Source organism: Orcinus orca, chromosome 16 (assembly GCF_937001465.1).
Source record: "Orcinus orca chromosome 16, mOrcOrc1.1, whole genome shotgun sequence".
Classification (NCBI taxonomy): domain Eukaryota; kingdom Metazoa; phylum Chordata; class Mammalia; order Artiodactyla; family Delphinidae; genus Orcinus; species Orcinus orca.
In genome coordinates this window covers 40,429,312-40,453,630 of record NC_064574.1, presented here as the reverse complement: position 1 = coordinate 40,453,630, position 24,319 = coordinate 40,429,312, and the positions used below count along the sequence as shown (strand labels likewise).

General features: G+C 38.5%; 2 protein-coding genes across 18 annotated transcripts in view; one reads left to right on the top strand and one right to left on the bottom strand.

Annotated features, from left to right (window-relative positions):
• TASP1 (taspase 1) overlaps positions 1 to 24,319 on the top strand; it is a 278,035-nt gene that overhangs the window by 120,243 nt on the left and 133,473 nt on the right. The window lies entirely within an intron of this gene.
• Positions 9,486 to 10,372, bottom strand: LOC101276108 (replication protein A 32 kDa subunit-like). The gene is given in 2 exon segments (XM_033440341.2): positions 9,486 to 9,540; positions 9,542 to 10,372. Coding segments are annotated over 2 exon segments (807 nt in total). The 5' UTR covers positions 10,309 to 10,372; the 3' UTR covers positions 9,486 to 9,500.

The window sequence follows — 24,319 nt, the reverse complement described above, 5'->3', positions numbered from 1 at the left end:
CCCTTTGATTGTTCTCACTTGAAAGAATGCCTTTTCCTTCCCATTGTCGAGCACTACCTGCTGTCAGTCGGAGAGGGAGGAAGTCGAACAACTTGTCAAAGCCTTTCTGAGCTGCCTTCATATGGTTCGCAGAAACAGAGCTGGGTTTTCATTTCTTCTTTCATTCAACAGGAGTCCCTTTCATGTTTGCAAATTGAAAACGCGTGTTTTTCAGTGTGGAGTGAGGCTGTGTGTGCCCTCTGGCACACCTGTTTCTCATTTCCTGACTTGAAAGCATAACCCATCAAAAGGAGCAGAAAAACAATTTCTTTCTGACACGCTGCTTCGTGTTCCTTACTGGACCGAAGGCCTTCGTGGCTTTGCCATCTTCATTCGCTCTGTAGAAGGTTCTCGTTAGAGGCAGAGTTCTCTCAATACCAGCAGCGCCTTTTATAGCACAGGGCTGTTTGGGGTATTATTTTGTTGTGGTGGTGGTGGTATTTTTGCAGCTCAGGAGATTTACTTGAAATAAGATTTATTTTTAAAAATACACAGAAAGGTCTTAAAATTTTTTAAATATTAAATTTAGCTGGGCAGTATATGTTGGAAGTGTCTATGTAAGCTGATAAGTGAACTGATTGGCCGGGAATAGGGCTTGGTGAAGCATACGAATGTTTAAATTCCAGTACACTGTTTAACATAAATCATATATTTCCAACGCATTACTTCAGATTTGTGTGTACTTTAAAGTCCTGCCAGCTTAAATGACTGTGAGGCACAATATGTTGACTTTGAGTTTTGTAAATTGATAATTTGTTGTTATGAAGGTTGTACATGGTATAACTCATCACTTTCTGAAGGTACATAGTGTGTCTGATGTTGCAAGCTGTTATGAAAAAACGATACTCAGGGAATTCAGGCCTTTGGCTCTCAGATGCTTGAAGCTGGACTTTTGGTTCCTCTTAAGGTTTCCCTGGACATTTTCAGTGTAAGGCACATGGTTGTTCAGACCCAAACTTTGGTTTAGGCTTTCTATTTCTGAGAGTTATTTGGGATAATAATCTCAATGATGTATCTTCGGAAACAGTTTCTCAGGTTCTTTTTTATTAAACACCCATTCTTTTCAAGTTTAGTATGTATGAATCACCTGTTAAAATGCAGATTATGATCCCGTGGGTCTGGGAGTCTGCATTTTTCATAAGCTCCCAAGTGATGCCATTGCTGCAGGTCCATACATCATATTTTAAGTAGCAAAACACCATTTTGATGGGTGAAGTGGTGCTGTCCCCAACTGTGCCTTGCCTATAACACTCACCCCATACAATTTACCAGTCTCTTCTCTCATCGTGTTCTGTTGGATCTAAAGCTAAGGAGATCTGGTATATATTCTTGACCCTAGGTATCCCTGAGAGCTTTAACAGATAGTTAACGAGTGACCATATGGGCTAGCATGGATAGAGACCACTGAGTCAGGATTATGGTGCTGGCAGGAATGATACTAGCTTTCCTGACTCATCTGGGATACACCTAACCCTGATAAAAATTAACCAAGTTCGTGTTGCAAACAGAAGTGGATAAAACAACCTGCTAACTCTAAAATGTACTGATAGAGGGGTTAGAAAGGCAGAATGCTGAATCAAATGTGTTTTATTTTAACCAGCTCTGTCCATGGTGGCTGGTTAATTTGGGCCAAAAGATTTATTGTTGAATCGTGGAGACACTGAAGTGTAAAATGTAGGAGCAGTCAGTTTGCATTTTTATTAGCTTGTTATTGAATACATGTCATGGTTCTCATTAGTGAATCACAGCATGATTGAGCCCATAGTATAACACATCATGACCAAAGGATACCTTATGTTTTTATTTTCAGAATGTTTTGTTCATATCATGAAAAAGTACATTTACTTGTTTCTTGTATTTGTCTTTGATGAAACAAAAATTTTTAATGAGCATTGGCTAGTAGAAAACATGGATAGTCATTTAAAAAAATATGAGTTAGACAGGAAAGAATTAGAGAGTTCTTTAAAATTCCAGAGTCGTCATTTCAGGTCTGCATGGACCCACGTTGAATGGAAGAGCAGGTACATTCCAGAGGCGGTTTTGGGGTATGGGATATCATGGGCTTGGAAATCAGACTTGGGCTGGAATCATAATGGAGGGAGCAGGTTGGAAGGGTGTGTCCACCTGCTCCCACCAGGACTGGAGCATCTTTCTTTATGGAGGAGAGACATACAGATATGCTAATTATCATTGATGTTATCACTTTGTACCATTGCACCTCCTGTTAGTTGGGATTCAGTGTTGTATGTTTTGTAATACTGAGGAGTTCTGTTTTCCCCATCTATTTCTCTGTATTCTAGCCATAAATGAGAAAGTTTTCCTGGTTCTTCATAATTTCCTGGTAAATTGTATGTGTTATAATCTATCATAATAATCATTATTTACTAATATTGATGATAGAATAATAAGCTTCTGATTGAATTCTGCTAATTTTATTTATTTATTTTTGGGCTGCCTTGGGCCTTTGTTGCTGCACGTGGGCTTTCTCTAGTTGAGGCGAGTGGGGGCTACTCTTTGTTGCGCTGCACGGGCTTCTCATTGCAGTGGTTTCTCTCGTTGCGGAGCATGGGCTCTAGGCACACGGTCTTCAGTAGTTGTGGCTCATGGGCTCTAGAGCACAGGCTCAGTGGTTGTGGCGCACGGGCTTATTTACTCTGCGGCATGTGGGATCTTCCCAGACCAGGGCTCGAACCCGTGTCCCCTGCATTAGCAGGTGGATTCCCTGCACCACCAGGGAAGTCCGAGACATAATATTCTTAATGGAAATATTTTTCATATATTTGTCTTACATGTCTTCATTCATCTGATTTGTCTTATCAGTTTTGATTTCATTTCATATCTTAGTAGCAATTCCTTCTTTGGAGCCTTTCACATTAGAGTTGTAGCCTGTTTGCATCTGGAATAAGCATTCACACAACAGACTTGAGTTTGTGCACAGCCCTGGGCTTTCCTCAGCACAACTTTTGTAGGTTAAACCCTGCCCTGTCATCAAGTTCACGGATATGTTTCAGAACTCACTATGTGCATTGCACAGGTAAGTTTTATTTTGATCTTCAAGTCTGGGCAACTCTCATTAGCAAGTCCTAGATATCATCATTTACTTCATTTCTTTATATCTGTCTTTGTAATATAAACAATTTAGCGCAATTTCTTGAGGAAAGAGTGCATGTTTCTCTTTCTGCTCCTGTTTAGAATGCCTTCCATCCTTATGACACCTGGAAAAGCCTGGCTCATCCTTCAAGGTTGAGCTCAAGTGTCTTTTCTTTTCTTCAGCCTCCCTCCTACCCTCCCTGCTTCCCTTGCCCAGTCCAAAGATTTACTCCCTTCGTGGTCAGTGGTGCCATGAGGTAGCGCATGTACCATTTATGGTTGTTCCCCTTTATAAAGCCTGAGAGCTCCTTGAGGAAGAAGCTGGTGCCTTAAAGATATGGTTGGTACTCAATAAATGTCTGTTGACTTGAACTCAGTAACCCTTTGCATATTTTGAAGAACTGTCAAACAGATTCTGATTGGCAAAATTACTTACTTGTTCCACGTTGGAAAACCAGGGCTAGTGCTCCTGCTTGTTTAAGAGCTTTAGATATTCATGCTGAGAGCTCTGCTCTAAAGAGAAGGGTGGTTTAATTTTAGTTTAGTTTAGTTTTGATAAAATCCATTGAAGTTTTCACACGCTTCCATGATTGTGGTAATTAGAGTACTTTGAGCTCTAGGTAACAGAAATCACTACTCAAACTGGCTCAACAACAAGGAGTGCAGTGGTTTCACAAAGGAGGAGGTTCCAAGGTAGGTGGACTGCAGGGTTCGTTGGTTCAAGGCTACATTGCTGACGTCAAGTATCCAGTTCTCCATGTCCCTTGCTTGCTATGCTGTCATCATTGCTGGCCTCTCCTTCAGGCTGATGGCAGAATGGCTATTGCATTGCCAGAAAAACTCATCACATGAAATCTCTCGAGGAAGGAAAAACAATCTCTTTGTGTAACTCTCTTCTAGGAGTGAGGGACACTTCTCAGACGCTCCCCAGCTGACTTTTTGCATTTTGTTGATTGACTAATGTTGGGTCACATGCCCATTCCTGAGCTACTCACTGACGAAGGGGATTACCCATGAACCAGTCATGAGCACAGAACATGCCCTTAGGTAGGTCATGTTCATGACTGTGGGCAGGGGTGGGGGTGGAAAGCAGAACAAGATCAGGATTCTCTTAGGACCGGAGAAGGAAATAAATGCTGTGTGAGTGACCACCAGTATCCAGCTAAACTGATCACTTTTTGAGCATTTACTATGGTCAGGCACTGTGCTAAGTACTTTTTACATAATGATTCTCATTTTCAAATGAGAAAACTGAGGTTTAGAAAAGTCAAGCAGTGCCTGAGTGCCGAAAGAATCTAAACAGTCTTCACTCAATGACAGTAGAGAAATGTGAAGAAGCAGAGCGGCCAAATAGAAATGTAATCAGCTGTTGTTGTACTAGAAATGGTATAGGTAGGTATCTAGAGAGTTAAAAACATGTAGTTATCATTTAAATCTGTCCTTACCAAAGCTATGCCTCTTGCCATTATTTTTGGCTAACAGAAAGCTGGCTGTGGAAAATGGATGTTTTTGTTTTGAAAAATCAAATGCAGTAGATTAAAAAAAAACACCATGCCACCACAAAGTTTGTTTATATCTTCATTTCACTCAAATTGAATAGATGAAATGGGATCTGGCTGTTTTCATATTGTTTATGTTCTGCTTTGCTTCTTGGTTCTGGGACAGGATTCCTGGTTCTGCTTGAATCTGGGTGCCTCTCAAGTATCATTTGCAAGATTATTGTGGAAATTAATAAAGAGAAAGTATTTCTGTTCAGTAAGCATTGTAATCATCCTACTATGACATAAAACAATGCTATTTTATTGGCATCATAAAATACCTCTCAAATGTGTGTTCTTGGAACCTCAGTCTACTTTGTTGTTCTGTTTTAGTTCAGAGGGAAGGAAAGTGATTTACATAAGTAATCACTGTAATATTTTATTTATTTTTATAAATTTATTTATTTTATTTTATTTAGTTTTGGCTGCGTTGGGTCTTCATTGCTGTGCTCAGGTTTTCTCTAGTTGCAGAGAGCCGGGGCTACTCTTCATTGCAGTGCACGGGCTTCTCATTGCGGTGGCTTCTCTTGTTGTGGAGCATGGGCTCTAGGCGCACGGGCTTCAGTAGTTGCAGCACACGGGCTCTGTAGTTGTGGTGCACAGGCTTAGCTGCTCCGTGGCATGTGGGATCTTCCTGGACCAGGGATCAAACCCATGTCCTCTGCATTGGCAGGTGGATTCTTAACCACTGTGCCACCAGGGAAGTCTCTACCACTGTAATATTTTAAATGAGGGGTCATGTGAGGGTCTTACTTCTTTTCATCTCATTTAATATAAGGGCAAAGTTAGATGCTTGATCTGTGTTTCATTTATGTGTAATAAAAGGACCTATGTAAATAAAGTACATGAAATCAAAGTAAAGTTGTTTTTACTCAATGAAGCTATTACATAAATGTCGTGTGTGTGTGTGTGTGTGTGTGTGTGTGTGTGTGTGCATGGACAGGAATTGCACAGAGGGCTGGGGAGTGATGTATCCTCTGATGGATAGCTGCTGATTTTTGTTTCAGCCATCATATTGCAAAATATTAGGTTCTTAGGTGAGGTTACTCAGTCTGAACTAGCAGTGTGTAGCTGTTTAGCTACCTATTGCTGTTAAACAAATCACCCCCAAACTCTGTGACTTAGAAGAATAACGCTTTTCTTATTTCTTATGATTATATGTGTTAACTGGTTCTCAAGTGGATGGTTCTTTTGCTGGTTATGCTTGGGGATTCTCATGTGGCTGCGTTCAGATAGTGGTTTAACCAGGTGTTTGGTGGGCACAGCCAGAAGGTTGGACTCAGCTGGTTTGCTGGGGTGTTTTGACCTTGCTGGCTACCCATGTAGTATCAGGGCTAATCCTGCTCTAATGTGGCCTCTCCCTCAAGGCAGCTGGATTCTTACATGGTCACTCAGGACACTCAAAGTACAAAAGCAACAGCTATCAAGCCTCTTTAGGGTTTAGGCCTGGGACTGGCATTGCGTTAGGTAAAGTGGATCACAGGGTCAATCCAGATTCATCGTGGGAGGGGATTACATATGAGTGTGAATACTGGGCAGCTTTGTTCATTGGGAGCCATCTTTAAGACTAACTACCTTAATAACTGTTTTTTTGGAGTAATCATTCTCTTTGAGAACCTAAAAGCTGTGGACTCTCTCCCTAGAAACATGCATGTGAACACAGTTATCTGCGTAAGTGTACACACAATTCTAGAAAAATTTCATGGAGTTCCTAGCTGGACAATCCATGATTGTCCAGGTAAGTACCCCTGGTTTAACTTACGCAGTTTAGGAATTTACGAACTCTTAAGGTAGCAATTTAAATAGTAACTTAATTATTTTAAAATAGCTGCATAAAATTCTATTCTATGGTTGTTTTAGTCTCTTAGAATGACCAGTGGGTTATTTCCTGGTGTTTTTTTTTTCTGTTCTAAAAACAGTGATTTTCTTGTACATAGCTTTTGTATACCATAAATTCCTAGAAATATACTTTATGACTCAAAAGGAATGGCCATTTTTAAGGATTTTGGTGGATATCGATGAATTGTATCGTTTTTTTTCTTATTAAGAAATAAGTTTTTAAAAATTGCATTATTGGATACATATAAAATAATGTACTATATATGTAAGTTATGAAACAAAATGAAATCAAATTCCTTGAACTTATCATTAGCTTAAAAATGAACACAAGTAATAGTACTGTATCCTCTTCTATTCTTTCCCAAACCCCTGCATCTTCTCCGGAGATAACTACAATCCTGAATTTTGTGTTTTTTTTTTTTTTTTTTTTTTTTTTTGCTTAAAAAAAGTTTAATCAGATATGTGTGTATCTCAAAACAGTATATTGTTTAGTTTTATGATTTTTTATTGAGCCGTAGGCACATGGTATTATATGGTCCTCTGTGATTTACTTCTTTCACTAAATATTATGTTTCTGTAGTATTTGTCCATATAGTTGCTCTGTAAAATTAAAAAAAAAAATTTAACTTTTAATACTTCATTGTGTATTGACAAATTGATACTTTTATTATTACAAAATATTCTTTATCTCTAGATAGTCTTCTTTGTTTTGATGTTTACCTTGCTTAACATTAATATAGTCACACCAGCTTTCTTATGTTTAGTGCTTGTCTGGTATATTATTTTCCACCCATTTTACTTTTAGTCTATCTTGTCTTTATATTAAAGTATGTTTCTTATAAACAAACTGGGTCCCTCCCCTTTTAAAGTTAATGCACATTGATAATCTGAGCCTTTTACATGGACTGTTTAGTCCATTTACACTTAATGTAATTATTGATATGATTGGGCTAAATCTACCATCTTGCTTTTTGTTTTCTATTTGTTCTTTGTTTCCTTTGTTCCTCTGTTCTTCTTTTCCTGTTTTCCTTTGGGTTATTTTTAATATTTCATTTTATTTTTCTCTATTAACATTTTGTTATACTTTTGTGTATTATGTTTTTTGTGGTTGCTCTAGAGACTACACATGCATCATTAATTTACCATAGTCTGCTTTAGAATAATAATATATTACTTCACAAACAATGTAAGATTCTTTCAACAGTATAAATCCATTATTTCTTTCCCACCCTTTGAGGTCTTGGAATATATTTTAATGTCCATATTATGTTATAAATGCCACAGTATCTCATCATTATTTATTTTTGCTTTAAATAGTCAGTTGTCTTTTAAAGAAATTTACACCCATGTACACACCCAAGTACACACCCACACATGCCTAATAGCTTTAACGTTTTTTTAAAAAAAATTTACCCAAGTAATTTCTCTTTTTGGTACTCTTTATTTCTAACATCAGTCTTCTGCTGGTATTATTTTCCTTAGAATGCCCTTTAGTATATTTATAGTTCAGATCTGCTGGTGATGAGTCTTCTCATCTTATTCTATCAGAAATGTCTTTATTTCCCCTTTATTTTTGAAGGATATTTTCTCTGCATAGAGAATTCTATATTGACTGTTTTTTCCTTCAGTAATTAAAAATGTCATTCCATTGTCCTTCTGCTGTTTCTGGTGAGAAGTTTTATGGTTGTCCCCTTGTATGGCTTTTTTTTTCCTGCCTATTTTTAATATTTTATCTTTGGTTTTCAGCAGTTTGATTATAATGTCCCTAAATCTGTTATTCTTTGTGTTTATCCTTTTTGGGCTGAGCTCCTTGGGTTATTAGGTTGATGTCATTTGCCAAGTTTGGAGGATTCTCAACCATTATATCTTCAGATATTTCTTCTGCCCTGTTCTCTTTTCTACTTCTGGGATTGCCATTGTATGCATTATCCTGTAGATATGGAGAGCTTTGTTCCATTTTTAGTCATTCTTTACCTCTCTATGTTTCAGTTTGGATAATTTATTATGACTATTATTAAGTTCACTGATCCTTTCTTTTGCTATCCTGTTTGCTCTTTTTTTTTTAAAGCAGTTATAGAACTTTTATTTGCATGTTACACCTCATTAACTTATCTCAGAATTAGCTGAGATGATAAAGTATTAATTATTATAGTGTAAAAAAATAACATTTTTACAAGTTACTGCAATAGTAGAACTATTTTATTAAACATATGAATGTACTTATTTTGTACAAAACACATATCTTTCTCTCTGCCCCATGAAGCCACCATTCTAGAACCCCATGCTCATAAAAACACTTTTGGCAGCAATTATGACAAGGTGAAAGAAAGTGCAATTCTGAAAGTAACAACACATAACCAAAGTGGGGAACAAAAACAGGCAGAGGTTAATGGGCTTCGTGGCTAGCTCTCTGCTGACAGGCCCTAGTCCTACTCTTAACAGGAAACAATTCAGAAATAAAAACTCCTGAGTATGCTCAAGATGCTCTTGGTAGCATCCCTCTTCCAATTCCATTTATCCTGATATTGTAACTAACTAATTTGTAACTTCTTTAAGAAATTCCGCCCTGGTTTACATCCCTGTCAGTTGCCCATATCCCTCTGAGCTTCAAAAACACAGAAGAGGGGCTTCCCTGGTGGCACAGTGGTTGAGAGTCCGCCTGCCGATGCAGGGGACACAGGTTTGTGCCCTGGTCCGGGAAGATCCCACATGCCACGGAGCGGCTAGGCCTGTGAGCCATGGCCGCAGAGCCTGTGCGTCCAGAGCCTGTGCTCCGCAACGGGAGAGGGCACAACAGTGAGAGGCCCACGTACCACAAAAAACAAAAACAAAAACACAGAAGAGCAGTAAGTTTCAAAAGGATGTCAATTGAAACCTTTTATAGATGAAACCTACTTCCTAGAAGTCAACCTGCCAAATATATGCACAGCTGGAGACGAGAGATTGTGTAAAAAGTCCAGCTGGAAAATATCTCAGGTACCCAATTAGATCCAGTCATTCTGCGTCTGTGGATTTAAAATGAGCATCATCCACAATAGATGTGTCCCTCATTGCTTAGAAAATCCACAGCTTGCTTGATTGAGGCTACAGTCATGTGTTGGAGCTGATTCTTGAGATCCTGAAAGTTCAATCCTTCAGGCCTTGGGCAAGCCTTAATCAAATTCAGTACCTGGTTCTGGGCCACAGTGAGGCCATTTGCTGGCATGAAGCTATTCCCACCAAAGTTCCCAGTTTCACCCATTCCTGGATTGCTGATAGGTGCTCTCCCTGCTGAGGGTTGGCTGTTAGACTTGCTCAGCATCATGTGTCCATTGACTACTTCCAGTGTATGTGTGGTGAACTCATTCATATCCTTCAGGGGCATGATCTTAAAGGCTACCAGGCTTTTCTTGTTCTGAAAAGATCTCAGATGACCAGCCACTTTCACATATGTTTCTGGAGGAACCACAGTGTTTTCACTGCTGGCATCACCTGTGTCAACCCACTGGTGAACATCCATGGGTGCAGCCGTCATGTCATCTGTTTTGTAAACAATGTTGGTTGCAGCCTTCTCTGCATTTCTGATTATCCCCACAATAGTGACCTGTGAAATCTCAACATTTCCAATTTTGAACACTTCATCAACCAGAGTAGCAGAAAGCAGCTGAGATATGGTACTGGGTACAATATGCTGAGCTCGGGCTCTAGATTTCTTTTCAGCCTGGGAAGGTGTCAGTGATCCAGAGCCCCCAGGGAACTGTGTGTAGCCTCCGGCTCCCCCAAAAGAGGAACTGCTATAGCTTTCAAATCCACTGGTCCACATCTTCGTCACGATTCCCTCAGGAAAGAGTTCCAGAAGGTTCCGGCCTGGTGGGTTCCCCTAACCGCCTCCTCCTATTTGCTCTTAAGCCCATTGAATGCATTTTCATTTTGGATACTATATTTTTTATATAAAGTGTTTCTATTTGGTTCATATTTGAAGATTGTCTCGCTGAGATTTCCCATATTTTTATGAAAATTTCCACCTTTTCCATTAGATAGTTACATAAAATAATTATTTTAGTTAGTTTAAGGTTTGTGTCTGATAATTCCAGCATCTGGGCCATTAGTGGTCTGCTTCTGTTCACTGTTCCTTCTCTTGTTTATAGGGCATGTTTTTGGCTTTTTCATTTATCTCATAATTATTGATTGTATGCTAAAGATTATGTTTGGAATACAGACAAGACTGAAGAAAATATTTGCCACTAAAAAGGGACACACTCCTTTTTACATACATCTGCAGTGTTATTTGTAATTGAGTTGGGGCTGGGTATTCTTGCAGCAGTGGATACAATTCACTCCTGGCTTTCGATATTTCAATGCTAGTATTAGGATTTACCATTAGGCAGAGCTTGGGATCTGAATACCAGCAAAACTCCTGATATCTCTTTATGTTATTTATTGTTCACCTGTCAGCTTTTGGAATCACGGGGAAGCTTCTCTCTTTCTCTCCTTCTCCCTCTCCCTCCCCCTTTCCCTATCCCTCCTTTATCTTTCTTTCTTTTTTTTACTGCTTTGCCTTGGGTGATAGCTCTATGCATCCAGGTAGGCAAGGAGGCTGTCTTTTAGCTTTCCTGTTCTGTTCCCAGCCTTCAGCAGCTTCTACTTTACACTTACGGAGGACCTGTGTGCCTGAGGGTGTGGATATCTTTCAGCTCCCCAGCCCTGCCCCAGGAAGCCCTGCTCTTGGTGAGGACCTACAGGAAGGAGTCAATGAGTGAAATCAGATTTGCTCAGTGAATGGGGCTTCTCTGGATTCTAATTCATCCTGTCAGCACCTGTGGTCATTTAAAGTTTGTTAAATGACTAGTTCAGCTAGTTTCTCCTTAACCTTGTCTGTAGCATTTCTCCTTTCCCCACTGCCTTCTGGGTGATAAAAAAGCCATTGGCCTCTTCTGTCATAGGAAAGGCTTGTCCCTTTTGGGAATTTAGTTCTTTGAGGTATTTTTGCATCGTTATCTCTCTGAGTTTTTAAAAAACTGTAGTGTTGTAGCTTAACTGGCTTATTGGTTCTCATTGTTAGCGTGGCTCTTGTTGGCTTTTGTTGTTAGGGTGGGGGTGATAGACTCTTGTAGATTTCTTCATCTTAACTAGAAGTGGAAATACAAGTGATCAGTTTTGGTGGCTTGCAAGACATGGTAAAGAGTCTGGAACCTTTTTATTCTTTTGGCTGGTAAAATTGTTCCATCTCTTGTCAATGGAAGCCACTTTAAGCTGGCTTCTGTGGTCTTTGCCATGACGATCTTTGATAGCTTCCTTGCTTTTCAGTAGAACAAGATGCCTCAGGCTCCTCTTGGTCACTTCTTTAGCCAGACTCAGAACCAGTCATTTTCCCAAGGATCCCTATTTCTTTTTAACAGGAAATGGTATGATTCTATTATGATAACCTAATTTTATTATTTTCACTGTAATTTCCATGTTAGCCTCTGGGTAATGATATTGTCACTGTTGCTTTCTCATATGGAGTTCATGGTCTCAGCAGTAAATATTTTTATTGGAAATCAAAATGAAAGTTTAGCCTACTGGTTTATAACTATATGCTTGTAGATTTTTAAATAAAATGATAGCTGTGTGGGTTCTTAATCTGGGGTTTGTGGACCCTATGGAATCTATGCATGGGTTTTCGTGGAGAATTCTGTGTATTGACTGAAACTGTTTAATTTTAGGCAAAGATATATCTTTTTTTCTCATAACTTTGGGGAAATTAGGAAGCATAATCTTAGGTAATTGAATAAAATTGTAAATAAATTTCTTGGCTAAAATAAAAAGTTAAAAAGTAATACAAGTGTGTGTATTTCCTTCTTTTACTAACATTATTTCTTAATAATAGTGTCAAACGAAAACCTTGAAAAATGCTAAATTTTATATTGTCTATTTATTTGCCTTTTGCTGCATGTCTCATTTGATGTGGTCTACCTGTTTTGCTTTTTCCTTCTTTTACCTGCTTATATGATGGTTATGCTAGTTGGTGGTAGGAAAGCTTTGGGACCATTTCTTTATTCTTATTCCTTAATTTCTACTCTGATCTAGACAAATGAATATGATTACCATTTTCCTTTCCACCTTCAGAACTTTTCTGCCTTTCTTAAATCTCAGAACCACCCTTGATGCTGTGTTGAGTAGAGAAAGGGATAAGCAATGACTGGTGAACAGATTTAACACTTTTTTTCCATCTTATTTCACAAGGCCTCTAAACACTGAATGTTGTTTTTAAATTCTGAGTACAGCTTTGAAACTGATGAAATGATTTATATATTGCCTCTCTTTTGTACAGAGCAATTTCTGAGATGTAACTGAGATGTTACTGAGATGTAACATCAACTCAAACTTCCCTTTTCGGCTTTTAAAGAGGCCCTGGCCATTCAAATCACCCTCATAAATCACTTCTAAACTTTGTCATTAGGAAAATTATTAATTAAATGTTTAATATATTGGTTGGCTTAGTAGTTATAAATTTACAGTATAGTATAACTGTCTTGCTTATGTTCTTTCTGTCTGTGGGCTTCATACTACATATATAATCAATATGTGTGCTGAAATATTTATTTTACATTACATCACATCTACATTATTGTAGATGTTTACAGCTATGTCTTGGCTTTTTTTTTTTTAACTCATAAAATGCACATTATGGTTTTGATGCAAAATGAAATCTCCACTTTTAACATTATTCCTTTGGGACTGTTTAGTGATTGTTTTTAGGATGTCATGGTTAAAATTGAGGGCTATCTACAGTCCTAAGTATTGGTATCAGTATTTGTTGTGCTACTTATCTGCAGGTAACTATTACTTTGATCTTTATCATGGATTCAGGTTTTTGAGGCTTTTGAGTTTTCTTTGCTTGTATCTCCTTTATTTGCGTGCTGATATTAGCCTTATTTCTGCAGTGGTGGACTATCTTGAAACAATTATATTAGAGTTACAAAACTTGGATTTTAGACTCTTAGCTCTTCCACTTCACTTTTCTTATTTGTCAAATTGGGATGATAGTACCTTCTTTGCAAGTTACTTGTAGGGCCTTTAAATGATGACATTTGTGAAAACCCCAGGTACACGGTAGTTGATCAGTTAATGGTGAATCAGTGAGTCAGTGACTTTTTCTCTTCCCCCTTAAAAAAGAAATAGATTAAAAAAAAAAATCTAACTATACTATATCATGAATTAACAGCTTTTTAAAAGGGTTTTCTCCTAAGTGGTCAGTTCATTGCAAGCCTCTTAACTAAATTTTACCGAAAGTTATTGAAATTCCAAAAGTACTTCCAGCTATAAAATTTTGTCCTGAGGAATTTGAAATCATTTAAGCTAAGCCATTTATTTTTTCCAATGAGGAAACTGAGATACGGAGATCTTACGTGACTCATTTCAGGTTCCACAGCTGGAGGTAGTTCCCCTCACCTCCCTGATGGGACAGAAATCCAGATAGAAGCTGTACAGGAGCAGCAACTGAACATGGCCAGCAGTGCTGCTTCTGTGATGGCTGCTGCTCTAATGAAGTTCTCAAGTGGAGAGAAGTCTAATGCTCATATATGTAGTATGTTTTCCAGACAAATGCAATAGTAGCAATAGGGGCTCCAATGTAGCCAAGGAACACCACTCCTGCTGGGGTGATTTTTCTGAGTCTTTCTGCTGCCTGGGACCATGTGTCCCTGGTGCCCTGATTAGAGTGTTGTATCTAGATAACTAAATTGAGAAAATTTAGAGCAGAAAGCAAGATCCTATTTCATCATCTGTATTCACGCTCATGAGTATTGGATAAGTTCCCACACTGAGATGTGACTTTGACAAAGAGAGGGGCCCAGGGAAAGAAGAAGTGACTCAAGCTTTGGGGTGGGCACCTCTGTGTTGTTAACCACAGATCTCTGACACTCTGCTGTGACAGATTGGATCAAGGATTTTCACACTCATGTCTTCTTTTTTTGCAACTTTTTTGTTTGTTTGTATGTCTTAGTTTCTTTGAAATAGATTTCAGTCTATGAAAATATTTGCATTCGCAAAACTGGAATTCTTCCCATTTATGCAACTTGTTCAGATAAATCTTTTGTGGTTTGGTTATACCTTCTCAATGAAATTGATACTAGTATAATAAATAATAAATATCAAGCATTTAGTGTATTTAGCATATGCCTAGCACTGTGCTCTACATGAGAGATTTTCCTGTTTAATTGTCACCATTCTAGTATATTTTTCTGTATTTTAAATAATTACGAAAGGCTAAAGCACATATCAATTGCATCCTAGTTTGTAAGAGAGGTCTCTAGGAGATAGTTGTAAAATTGGTTTTTCTGTTGGTTATTTATTATTTATTAAAAAAAATCGGAAAAGCCTGAGTTGTTTTTGATAGATTATTGTAAATATCCAAAGTATGCTAATGGTTACAGGTTAGAGAGACCTGAATACTGGGGAGACACTAAATGTGTGTTGGGAACCATACCCTTTGGACTAGACTGGATCAGACATCTTCAGTACTTATTCCATCTCTTTATAAAGCTCCTTATGTTTTCTTCTTGTATGTAATAGGTTCCAGGTTTGATAGCCATGGGGACACTGTGAAGACTGAAATCACGTGTGTTCTATCACTTTTAAGGCAGCCCTCTCTTTAATTTCACAAGACAGACTTGAAAACCAGAAGTAACCCAACTCCAAAATTGGCAGTAAATCCTCTGACAGGGAAAAGGTGACGTACTGTGTAATAAATTCCTTTGTTGAAAAAGAGATGTTGCAATAGTGGAAACTGAAGTACCAAATGTTTCCTTTTAGATTTGGAAAGGCCTTTCCTCATTACTTATCTGTCCCTGTGGACTTCTAACAGGGGATGTGTTGAAAGATTTTTCAGATGCCCACTCGCCGCAGTGAGAGTGGATGGCAGCGTTTATAAGATGACATAAATACTTGAAGATCATCAGGAAGCCTTGGAGATGTGTAGTGTGCCAGGGGTACTGAAAGTGAGCTTTTGTTGCTGCTGATCCTGCTCTGGGATGCAGGCCGCCTGGGAATGTGGGTTATTTCTCTCCTGTGAATGCAGCTTCACTCTCCCTCTCTGGGGGTCTTTGTATCAGAACTGAGGTTAGAGTGGTTTAGAAGAAATAAAGTCTCCAGAAGAAGAGAAAGATCTGTGGGATTAGGATTTATAGTTAAAAATCCTAATCTCATTTTGAGGTCCTCTGGAGGAATTATATCCTAATCCTCTGCCATTTAAACAGTCCATTAAAACCCTACATTAAAAACTTGACACATAACGGCCTTTTAATTTTCGTTTTGTAATAATCTGGCTCATGCCCACCACTGCTGCCGCCACTAAATGAGATGAATATAAAACAATTAAAAATTATCTTGAGATGCAGTGAAGATATATCTTAAATGTCAGCCAAGAGTTGGTAAGTTTTCATGTTTCTCTGTCCTTGTTGCAAATGCTTTTCAGTTTGCCACTTAACCTTTTGGAACTAAAATGTGATTTGACAATATGACTTTATTGGGCTATTATGTTACATATTTTTAATTATCTTAATTTGAAGGCTGCATCTATCACTAATGCTGAAGTGAAAATACCAAATGTGTGACGGAGGGCGGATGAAATAAAACACCTGGAGCATTCTTCACGAACTCAGATATAGGGCAGTGAAGTGTATGGGACCAAATCCCATAATGGGAGACCCTGCCTTGCCCTTTACTATTGTACCTGAAGAGAAAGTATGGTGAATGCAGGAGTGTAGCATTGATGTTGGGCATTGAACCTCTTGGGACAAAAAGATAGGTGTTTATTATGGAAATTGGGAAAAATAACAGAAGGAATGCATAACAAACAAAAATCGTGCATAACCCATAATCCCTGGATAACCACAGTTAAAATGTTTCCTACCAAACTAAGTGAAATCTTTATCATATTATTTGTTTTGTTCTGATAATGAAAGGTTTACCCACGTGATCGTTTTGACCCTAGGTGAGAGCTCAGCTTTCTTGGAAGCAGCAGCTTTCAGAATTGCAAGTCAAAGGCTAAACTCCTCTTTAAATGTATTCTAGGCTCTCAGTGATGATTGTCAGGCTAGCTGGGAATCACCTTGTTCTAACAGAAGCAAAATACAGAGAAAAGGATGAGGAGAGACAAGAAAGTGATAGCTAATGGTTTTTCTTAAGGCAGTCATTATCCATTGCAGTATGAAGTGCTTACTCAGTGCCCAACCCCACGCTGAATGTTTTACGTTTGTTGTCTCATTTTGTCCTGTGAGGTGGTTACTACTCGCATTCCCCATTTTCACAGTAGAGGAAACTGAGGCTTAAATAAAGAGTCCCAGACTCAACTCAGCTGGATTCAAACATCAGTCTGACTGCCGAATAGAAAATACTAACCCTTACTCTACAGGACTTTATGGCCTTAAGGTAGGGAGGGGTGTGTGTGTGTGTGTGTGTGTGTGTGACAGAGGGAGAGGGAGAAGGAGAGGGAGAGGGAGAGGGAGAGAATGAATGAGAGAATGAGAAAATTGAATACGTAGAACACAGAAGGTGACCCTGCTGCTTAACCCACAATTCTCAGGTTTTTCCTTTAGTAAAGATACAGAAGCTCTTCTGTAACGTAGGCCAGAGTGTTCACTAGAGAAATGATGACGTTGTTGGAAACATCAAGATGAGGAAAAAACAAAGATACTCTATTAACTCTTCTAGTTTCCCAGAGTTGCCAACTTTTTCTGGATTCTAAACAAACCCACAAATAGGCACTCTAACGATGGCCTCGCGGAAGTGGTTTCACACGGCTCAGGGAAGTGGTCGTCCTTTACGTGGATAAAAGGGGCTCTTAAATATCTAAGACTCCGTTTTCAGGCATCAGAAGGATTTATTTTAATCAAATCAGTCTTATTTATTCAAACAAATTACAAAGAAATATGGCTTTTGGTAGAAATTAAACATATCACGAATTTTCCAAAAGAACTCGGTTAAGATAAATGTTATCAAGCCAAATAATCTTTTTCATGTCTTCCTGCTAATGGGGTCTGATAAATACATCTACATGAACTTATCAGAAATTGTATTTGACTCCATACAAAGTTGTATGTTTGAATGGAAGAAGTCGTCTTCTTTCAGTGTAAAGTTTTCTGAGCCATTTTCTTTCACCAGCAAATGGCTATCTATATAGATTAAGAATGCATTTGGTACATGTCTCTTTTTGAATTATGGTTTTCTCAGGGTATATGCCCAGTAGTGGGATTGCTGGGTCATATGGTAGTTCTATTTTTAGTTTTTTAAAGAACCTCCATACTGTTTTCCATAGTGGTTGTATCAATTTACATTCCCACCAATGCATATATATAGAATCTAAAAACAAAAACCAAAAATGGTACTCATGAACCTAGTTGTAGGGCAGGAATAAAGAGGTAGACATAGAGAATGGACTTGAGGACATGGGGTGAGAGGGGGAAGCTGGGGCAAAGCGAGAGTAGCATTGACATATATACACTACTGAATGTAAAATAGTTGGCTGGTGGGAAGCAGCAGCATAGCACAGGGAGATCGGCTCGGTGCTGTGCGATGACCTAGAGGGGTGGGATAGGGACGAGGGGAGGGAGGCTCAAGAGGAAGGGGATACGGGGACATGTGTATGCATATGGCTAATTCACTCTGTTGTGCAACAGAAACTAACACAGAATTGTGAAGCAATTACACTCCAATAAAGATCTATTAAAAAAAAAAGAATGCATTTGGCCCCAAATGTCGCTTGGTGGTTGAATGGATAAGCAAAGTGTGGTATGTACATACAGTGGAATATTATTCAACCTTAAAAAGGAAGGAAATTCTGAAACATGCTACAACATGGATGAGCCTTGAGGACATTACATTAAGTGAATTAAGTCAGTCACAAAAGGACAAAAGTGGATGATTCCACTTACATGAGATACATAGAGTAGTCAAATTCATAGAAATGGAAAGTAGAATGGTGGTTGCCAGGGCTAGAGGGCAGGGGGGATGGGGGAGTTGTTGAATGGGTACAGTTTCAGTTTGGGAAGATGAATAAGTTCTGGAGATGGATGGTGGTGATGATTGTACAACAATGCGAGTAAAAATGCCACTGAATTGTACACTTAAAAAATGATTAAATGGTAAATTTCATGTTATATATATATATATTTTACCAAAATAAAGAAAAAAAGAAGAATTCATTTGGGCTTAAAAAAGAGAACTCAATTATAGTGGCTTAAACAGATAGATTTTATTTTCTTTTGTTTTAAATCTCATGTAACAAGACACCTCGGAGGAGACTGGGGCTGGTCGGGCTACCCAGCAATGCTGTCTGGTACCTGGGTCTGTCCTTTGTCTCCCACCTTCCTCAATGGGTAGGCCATCCTGCCCATGAATGTCACCCCCTGCTCACAGGATGGCGTCTGCACCTCGTTTAGCTGTGCAGGTGCAGGCGCAGGCATGGGAAGTTGGATTTAGTCAGATGTTGCAGAGACATTTAGCATAGTGCTCCCTGAATATCCATACACTCCTCTGTGTTTCACAGCCCCCCCCCCCCAACCCGCCGCGCCCCGTTGCAGTTGCCTGAGACCATGTGGCTATTTCTGGCCAGTGGACTAGCGTGGAAATGATATGTGTGACTTCCAGGCTAAAGCTGTAAAGTGGCCCTGGGTAGCCCTCTCATTCTCCTGGAGGGCATATATGATCCAGGAGGTGCAGTTATAGATGATGGATCCTCCATTAGCCTGGGTTTGTTCCTGAGTGACTGTTGGAAGCACATTCCTTGGTGACCCAGGTACAACTTATAACATTAATGAGAAATTATATTTTTGTTGTGTTAAGCCACTGAGATTTGGGGGGTGTTTATTGTTGCAGGCTCGTATAGTTATTCTGACTGATACTCCAGCGTGGGCTTTTGCCAGATAAGTTTGATGAAGTGAGCAAAACATGGAGGCTTTCAGGAGTAAGAGAAAGGGTATAAGTTGATGAAGCATGGAATTTTAGTTGGATAAGGAAGGAAGTGAGGATCTAAGGGCAGTGAGGGATAGTTACAAAGCAGCAGAATTAATGGGATGGCACTTTTGGTGAGGTAGAGGGAATGTTGGAATTAGAGTAGTCAAGAGATGAGCTGGAAAGTTAGGAGGGGTGGGATGACTGCAGCTGGGACTATGGAGAAGTTAATGTTATTGATTATGGCAGAATCGTGGGAGTGAACTTACAAGGCAGTGTGGATAATTTGAAGAGAGGATTTCAGAAAATCCAGAAGCTAAGGTATTGGGTAATACCTAATATTTTAATATCTAGTATATATTAAAATCAGTAAGAATTATGACAAGGTATAGTGTTGTGCAGAGTAGAAGTAAGCTGGGAGCTTAAGTCTCAAAGAAATGAGTTTGTAAGTCTGAAACTGTTTCTATTCACCCTCACTCCAGAATGGTAGTTTAACCGATTCTAGGTTGACAGGTGTTTTTCTGTTTGTTTATTGCCTTAGCATCTTTAAGATATTAGCCTTCTGGCCTCTTCTGTTGCTTGGGAATATGTAACGTACCAGTTAAATTTTTAAATTAAAAAAATTTTTTTGGAGATCACCTTTTTCTTTGTGATTAGTTTTCTTTTATTTTTTATATTTTTATGTTTTATTTATTGCTTTAATACAAGTGCCTAACAAGTGCCTGGCATAAAGAAGATGCCATTAGTGGCTTTCGGGATTCCTGTTTCCTCCTTTTCTTGGGGACTTAAGGAGTGGGGGAGGGGTGCAGAGTCCCTAGTGCCATCTGCTCACACTGACACCCACAGCGATGGCAGTTACTTGGACTGGACTTTGAACATCAGCCAGGCAGGGTGCTGCAGAGGTGTCCCTAGGTCCCAGCTGTATGACTCCTTCAGGTCTGGAGGGCCCCTCTGTGATTTCCCCGCTTCTCTCGGGGACACAGAAATCATTTGGTTGCTCCCATGCATGAGAGGGCACAGCAACTCTTCAAGGCTGCCCATCTGCCCAGGTGCTTGCTGAGACTCTCCTTACTGAGAGAGGAAAAAAAGCTCTCTCTTTTTTTTAACATCTTTATTGGAGTATAATTGCTTTACAATGGTGTGTTAGTGTCTGCGTTATAACAAAGTGAATCAGCTATACATATACATATATCCCCATATCTCCTCCCTCTTGCGTCTCCCTCCCACCCTCCCTACCCCACCCCTCTAGGTGGTCACAAAGCACCGAGCTGCTCTCCCTGTGCTATGCGGCTGCTTCCCACTAGCTATCTGTTTTACATTTAGTGGTGTATATATGTCCATGCCACTCTCTCACTTTATCCCAGCTTACCCTTCCCCTCCCCGTGTCAAGTCCATTCTGTACGTCTGCGTCTTTATTCCTGTCCTGCCCCTAGGTTTGTCAGAACCATTTTTATTTTTTTTTAGATTCCATATATATGTGTTAACATATGATATTTGTTTTTCTCTTTCTTACTTCACTCTGTATGACAGACTCTAGGTTCATCCACCTCACTACAAATAACTCAATTTCATTTCTATTTATGGCTGAGGAATATTCCATTGTATATATGGAATAAATACATCTTCTTTATCCATTCATCTGTCGATGGACACTTAGGTTGCTTCCATGTCCTGGCTATTGTAAATAGAGCCGCAATGAACATTGTGGTACATGACTCTTTTTGAATTATGGTTTTCACAGGGTATATGCCCGGTAGTAGGATTGCTGGGTCATATGGTAGTTCTATTTTTAGTTTTTTAAGGAACCTCCATACTGTTCTCCATAGTAGCTGTATCAATTTACATTCCCACCAACAGTGCAAGAGGGTTCCCTTTTCTCTACACCCTCTCCAGCATGTATTGTTTGTAGATATTTTTATGATGGCCATTCTGACTGGTGTGAGGTGATACCTCATTGTAGTTTTGATTTGCATTTCTCTAATGATTAGTGATGTTGAGTATCCTTTCATGTGTTTGTTGGCAATCTGTATATCTTCTTTGGAGAAATGTCTATTTAGGTCTTCTGCCCAATTTTGGATTGGGTTGTTTGTTTTTTTGATATTGAGCTGCATGAGCTGCTTGTAAATTTTGGAGATTAATCATTTGTCAGTTGCTTCATTTGCAAATATTTTCTCCCATTCTGAGGGTTGTCTTTTGGTCTTGTTTATGGTTTCCTTTGCTGTGCAAAAGCTTTTAAGTTTCATTAGGTCGCATTTGTTTATTTTTGTTTTTATTTCCATTTCTCTAGGAGGTGAGTCAAAAAGGATCTTGCTGTGATTTATGTCATAGAGTGTTCTGCCTATGTTTTCCTCTAAGAGTTTGATAGTGTCTGGCCTTACATTTAGGTCTTTAATCCATTTTGAGTTTATTTTTGTGTATGGTGTTAGGGAGTGTTCTAATTTCATTCTTTTACGTGTAGCTGTCCGATTTTCCCAGCACCACTTACTGAAGAGGCTGTCTTTTCTCCATTGTATATTCTTGCCTCCTTTATCGAAAATAAAGTGACCATATGTGCATGGGTTTATCTCTGGGCTTTCTATCCTGTTCCATTAATCTATATTTCTGTTTCTGTGCCAGTACCATACTGTCTTGATGTAGATTTGTAGTATAGTCTGAAGTTCAGGAGCCTGATTCCTCCAGCTCTGTTTTTCTTTCTCAAGATTGCTTTGGCTATTCGGGGTCTTTTGTGTTTCCATACAAATTGTGAAATTGTTTATTCTAGTTCCGTGAAAAATGCCATTGGTAGTTTGACAGGGATTGCATTGAATCTGTAGATTGCTTTGGGCAGTAAAGTCATTTTCACAATGTTGATTCTTCCAGTCCAGGAACATGATATATCTCTCCATCTGTTTGTATCATCTTTAGTTTCTTTCATCAGTGTCTTCTAGTTTTCTGAATACAGGTCTTTTGTCTCCTTAGGTAGGTTTATTCCTAGATATTTTATTCTTTTTGTTACAATGGTAAAAGGGAGTGTTTCCTTAATTTCTCTTTCAGATTTTTCAACATTAGTTTATAAGAATGCAAAAGATTTCTGTGCATTAATTTTGTATCCTGCTACTTTACCAAATTCATTGATTAGCTCTAGCAGTTTTCTGGTGGAATCTTTAGGATTCTCTATGTATAGTATCATGTCATCTGCAAACAGTGATAGCTTTACTTTTTCTTTTCCAATTTGGATTCCTTTTATTTCTTTTCTTCTCTGATTGCTATGGCTGAAACTTCCAAAACTATGTTGAATAATAGTGGTGAGAGTGGACAAGCTTGTCTTGTTCCTGATCTTAGAGGAAATGGTTTCAGTTTTTCGCCATTGAGAACAATGTTGGCTGTGTGTTTGTCATATATGGCCTTTATTATGTTGAAGTAAGTTCCCTCTATGCCTACTTTCTGGAGGGTTTTTATCATAAATGGGTGTTGAATTTTGTCGAAAGCTTTTTCTGCATCTATTGAGATGATCATATGGTTTTTCTTCTTCAATTTGTTAGAATGGTGTACCACATTGATTGATTTGCATATATTGTAGAATCATTGCATTCCTGGAATAAGTCCCACTTGATCATGGTGTATGATTCTTTTAATGTGCTCTTGGATTCTGTTTGGGGGTATTTTGTTGAGGATTTTTGCATCTATGTTCATCAGTGTTATTGGCCTGTAGTTTTCTTTTTTGTGTGACATCTTTGTCTGGTTCTGGTATCAGGGTGATGGTGGCCTCACAGAATGAGTTTGGGAGTGTTCCTCCCTCTGCTATATTTTAGAAGAATTTGAGATGGATAGGTGTTAGCTCTTCTCTAAATGTTTGAGAATTCGCCTGTGAAGCCATCTGGTTCTGGACTTTTGTTTGTTGGAAGATTTTTAATCACAGTCTCAATTTCAGTGCTTGTGATTGGTCTGTTCGTATTTTCTATTTCTTGCTTGTTCAGTCTCAGAAGGTTGTGCTTTTCTAAGAATTTGTCCTTTTCTTCCCAATTGTCCATTTTATTGGCATATAGTTGCTTATAGTAATCTCTCATGATCCTTTGTATTTCTGCAATGTCAGTTGTTACTTCTCCTTTTTCATTTCTAATTCTGTTGATTTGAGTCTTCTCCCTTTTTTTCTTGATGAGTCTGGTTAATGGTTTATCAATTTTGTTTTATCTTCACAAAGAACCAGCTTTTAATTTTATTGATCTTTGCTATTGTTTCCTTCATTTCTTTATCATTTACTTCTGATCTGATATTATGATTTCTTTCCTTCTGCTAACTTTGGGGTTTGTTTGTTCTTCTTTCTCTAATTGCTTTAGGTGTAAGTTTAGGTTGTTTATTTCTTATTTCTTAAGGTAGGATTGTATTGCTATAAACTTCCCTCTTAGAACTGCTTTTGCTGCATCCCATAGGTTTTGGGTTGTCGTGTTTTCATTGTCGTTTGTTTCTAGGTATTTCTTGATTTCGTCTTTGATTTCTTCAGTGATCTCTTGGTTATTTAGTGGTGTATTGTTTGGCCTCCATGTGTTAGTATTTTTTTACAGATTTTTTCCTGTAATTGATATCTAGTCTCATAGCATTGTGCTCGGAAAAGATACTTGATACGATTTAATTTTCTTAAATTTACCAAGGCTTGATTTGTGACCCAAGATATGATCTATCCTGGAGAATGTTCCATGTGCCCTTGAGAAGAAAGTGTATTCTGTTGTTTTTGGATGGAATGTCCTATCAGTATCAATTAAGTCCATTGTGATTAGTTTTTAATATTTTCTCTTTGTCTTTCTTCCGGCATTTTTCACTATGGTATACCTAAGGATAGATTTGTTTTTATTTACTTTTTTTGGAACTCTGTATGCATCTTTAATTTTAGGATTTCCTTATAGCTTAAATTCTGGAAACATATT